The sequence below is a fragment of the Sinocyclocheilus rhinocerous genome, unplaced genomic scaffold (assembly GCF_001515625.1).
Source record: "Sinocyclocheilus rhinocerous isolate Xijiao unplaced genomic scaffold, SAMN03320098_v1.1 scaffold1270, whole genome shotgun sequence".
Classification (NCBI taxonomy): Eukaryota; Metazoa; Chordata; class Actinopteri; order Cypriniformes; family Cyprinidae; genus Sinocyclocheilus; species Sinocyclocheilus rhinocerous.
In genome coordinates, this window is record NW_015665029.1 from 66999 (window position 1) to 71009 (window position 4011).

At 37.0% G+C, this 4011-nt stretch overlaps 1 protein-coding gene across 1 annotated transcript in view; it reads right to left on the bottom strand.

Annotated features, from left to right (window-relative positions):
• Positions 1–1694: 1694 nt before the first annotated feature.
• Positions 1695–4011, bottom strand: part of arrb1 (arrestin, beta 1) — a 64174-nt gene continuing 61857 nt past the window's right edge. The window contains exons 13-14 of the mRNA XM_016541939.1: positions 3644–3733; positions 1695–2560 (exon numbers count right to left, since the gene is read on the bottom strand). Coding sequence (XP_016397425.1) covers positions 2449–2560; positions 3644–3733 — 202 coding nt within the window. The 3' untranslated portion in view covers positions 1695–2448. The remainder of the gene's footprint in view (positions 2561–3643; positions 3734–4011) is intronic.

Consider the following 4011-nt stretch of genomic DNA (forward strand, 5'->3'; position numbering starts at 1 on the left):
TAAGAGGGTTATGGTTTCTGCGCTGATGACAACTAATTTATTCACTTTATATCTTCAAGACGTAAATCGTATGCACATCACTGCCTGTTACTGTATTTGGGTGCTTAGTTGCAAAACTTAATTGTAAACTTTTCAGATCATGATTATGTTTTAACTGACTGAAGTTATGATTACTGACTTTATATATTTGAATGTGTATTTTCATCCCGGCCCGGGACGATAGACTTGATATCATTACGTCATCGCGAATGACGTCATTACGTTAGGGCGTAAAAGAACCGATGAACCGGTTTTTTGAACCGGTTCATTGAAACGAACTGTCCGAAAGAACCGGTTTGCGGAAAAGAACCAGACTTCCCATCACTAGTGACTAATGCCTTACACACCGTGTCTACACCGGACGCGAGTGGCGCGGCGCGGCATGACAAAATACTATAGAACTCATTATAATCAGTGATGCAGCGGCGCAACACGACAAATCCCCGACAGTAAACTGCTGCTGCATTCTATTTATGACGTGCTGACACAAATTTCAAATGATTTTGAACGGTCGCTTTGTTGAGTCCAGTGTAGACAGACTTTAGCTGTTGCGGCGCGGCGCGACATGACGCGTCTGGTGTAGACACAGCGTTACAGTTTTTTGCAAAACGTGATTTTCAAAGTGAAGTAGCTTCTATTATTTTGTTTACCTCATCAGAAGCTCGTGCAGTGTTGGTTGCTTGGTAACAGATCTGAGAGTGGATTGTCGAGCTTGATAATGCAATGTAAGATTTCCTAACTAGAGATAAGATACGATTTTGTAAGATAGGATAAGAATCCCAAATCAAGTTAAGATTTGCTTCTGTAATACGAATTTCTGAAAAATCCTAATTTAACATATCACATCTTAAGTTAAGACCTAAGATAAGACATTTTCTGTAATACGCCCCCAGGGCATACCTGTCAACATTTGGGTCCCAAAATACGGGAGACTGGGGGGGTGCTTGGGGTTGGGACGGGGCAATTATATTTAAAGTATCAATTATTATATCATAATATTATTATATTCATTTAAACAATTATTATCAAACAATTATTTAAACTGCGTGTTTTCTGCGTAAAAATAAGGGTCATTTTTAGCTTTGGACTAAAACAAATCTTCATTCTTTCACTTTTCGCCAGGAATATAGCCATTTCCCCAGTAACCGCAGTAAACAAAGCAGCGCAGCACCTGATTTTGCAACTTGCAGCGCTCATATTTAATCAATGAATCCATAGCCTTTTGAAGTGTAAGCTATATCTCAATTTGCATGCATATTTGTTTTTTCCACCGGAGCACCACCTGAGTCTTCTCCTCCCATCCCATTTCTACCAGTGATCCTTTCCTTCCCGAGGTAGTCATCACTGTTGTAGGTTGCCAAGTTGAGGGGACAAATGGGTTGAAATTTGTATGTGTCGATTTTGTGAGAAGGATGCATTTCATACAAGATCTGGCAACTGGACAACCTTGGAATTTGTTGACGTGATTATTCATAGAATGACGTTTGGGCCATACAAATTACGGGAGTTTTACCGGAGGTGAATGTAGCAAACATATAAAATACGCCCAGTGGGATTTTTTTATAGAAAGATTAAAAATCCAGGAAAATATTTAAACGGGATGATAGCGGGATAGAATGGTAAAATACGGGAGAATCCCGAGAAAAACAGGAGGGTTGACAGGTATGCCCCAGGGTCACATATAGGCATTGTTTATAATTAAATTATTTCATAGAAACCCACTTTTAGAAATAACTGAAGACTTTTAAGAGAAAAAAAAATTGTCATACATTGTTGTTGCATTGTGTCATGTAGTCTTTTTATCAGTAGTGAATCCATAACTTTTATTAGGTAAGATAGCTTTTAGATTAAATTTTTTTATCGGGAAAAAAAAAAAACTTGCACTCTGCACGACTGATTCAAAAGCTCTCAGTTGAGACATTAGACATTATAAAGATGATTCAATTTGGCAACTTTTATAATAAAAATACTGAATCCAGTTCCATTTACAGTAATTAAAACAATAAATTCCATACATTAAATATGGTTCAAAACTAAATCACGGCCCTTAAAATCTTCCTCAGTTCTAACCAAAGGAAGAATCTATAAAACAAAGCAACAACAAAGGCATGCTACCACTGACGTTTGATTTAGCTAAGATGAGAAGCCATTGCCTCAACCCTCAAATACCCGAGGCACTCAGTGGCCGGCCTATCAACTAAAACCTCACCTTCTAATCTCTTCGACGACAAGGTCACATTTTCTACACTTAAGTTTTTACTGTACACCCTTGCAGGATGGAAGAGACAAATGTGAACAAGAACACAACAACTGCACCACTGTGAGTGTGTTAAAGGGTGTCCCATTTTTCCAGGTTATCTCAAAAGGGTCTCTTGTATCGTCACAACACAGGAAACTCTTATCTGCAATCTATCTGTCATTCAGTTTGGGCGAATCGGCACCCTCCTCATCTTCGTCTTTGTCATCTTTTGCCCCGGTCAGTCGTTGTCGGGCAAAGTCCTCGAAGATGATGTCATCGTCACTAGGGACAAACAATTAGAGAAACATTCATCAGTTGTTGCGTTTCCCTGAATGCATTTTTGTGTAGTGCATTACAAGCTGTTATTTTTTCTTATAGACAAGAAGTTGACAAAGTACAGACAGATAAGCAGTGAGCAATCATTACTGTTTTTGACATTTCATATCTTTTTTTTTTTTCCTCTTCAATTAGCTTTGGTAAAAAATTAGTGCTGGGCAAGGATTAATCGCGATTAATCGCATCCAAAATAAAAGTTTTTGTTTATATAATATATGTGTGTATACTGTGTATATTTATTATGTATGTATAAAGTGAAAATATGTATGTGTATATATATTCATAATATTTATTTTATATAAATATATTTATTATATAAACATAACATATTTTTCTTAAATATATACATGCATGTGTGTGTATTTATATACATAATAAATATACACAGTACACACACATATATTATGTACACAAAAACTTTTATTTTGGAAGCGATTAATCGCGATTAATTGTTGCCCAGCACTAGTAAAAATCAAACAAAGAGATTTTTTTTGTAAAGAACCGGAATCACTTCTTGGCATAGAATCTGAACCAGAATCAGGACCGTTTCTTGCGATTCCTCTCCCTCAGTTAGATTAGGTTTCACTACAAATTGAATTTTCAGCATTATTATTCCAGTCTTCAATGTCACATGATCCTTCAGAAATCATTCTAATGCCGATTCGGTGCCCAAGAAACATTTCTTATCCTTATCAATGCTCCATTGTAATACACTTGCAAAACATTTTCTGAAAGATCATGTGACACTAAACATGAGTAATGCAGCAGAAAATTCTGCTTTGCATCACATGTATAAATGACACTATACAGAATTCAATCAGAAAACAGCTATTTTAAACTGTAATAATATTTTATAAAAAAATAATTTCATGATAAAAAAAATAATTCCAAACTTATGACAGGTAGTGTACATGAATGACAGAATTGTTGAATAAACAAACAAACACAGAAGAATTACATGTAACTATGTATAACCACAAGTTTAGTAGGTTAAAGTCCAATTACACCATGGAAAAGACTTTCACTTACTTTGTGTCAAATTCAATAAGGTTTGTGTCAATGAGGGCATCATTTTCTGGAGCTAAAACAAGAAGGTTGCAGAGAGAATATTGATTGGCACTCTGTAGGTAATTAGGTAATGGGTATAATATATATATATATATATATACCCAGGAACTCTGTGATGTTCCTGGGTGTGCACATCACAGAGGACCTCTCCTGGACTGACAACACCACAGCACTGACCAAGAAAGCACAGCAGCGACTCTACTTCCTCCGCAAACTGAGAAGAGCCAGAGCCCCAGCCCCCATCATGTGCACCTTCTACAGAGGCACCATCGAGAGCATTCTGACTAGCTGCATCACTGTGTGGTATGGCGCCTGCAACGCGTCCTGCC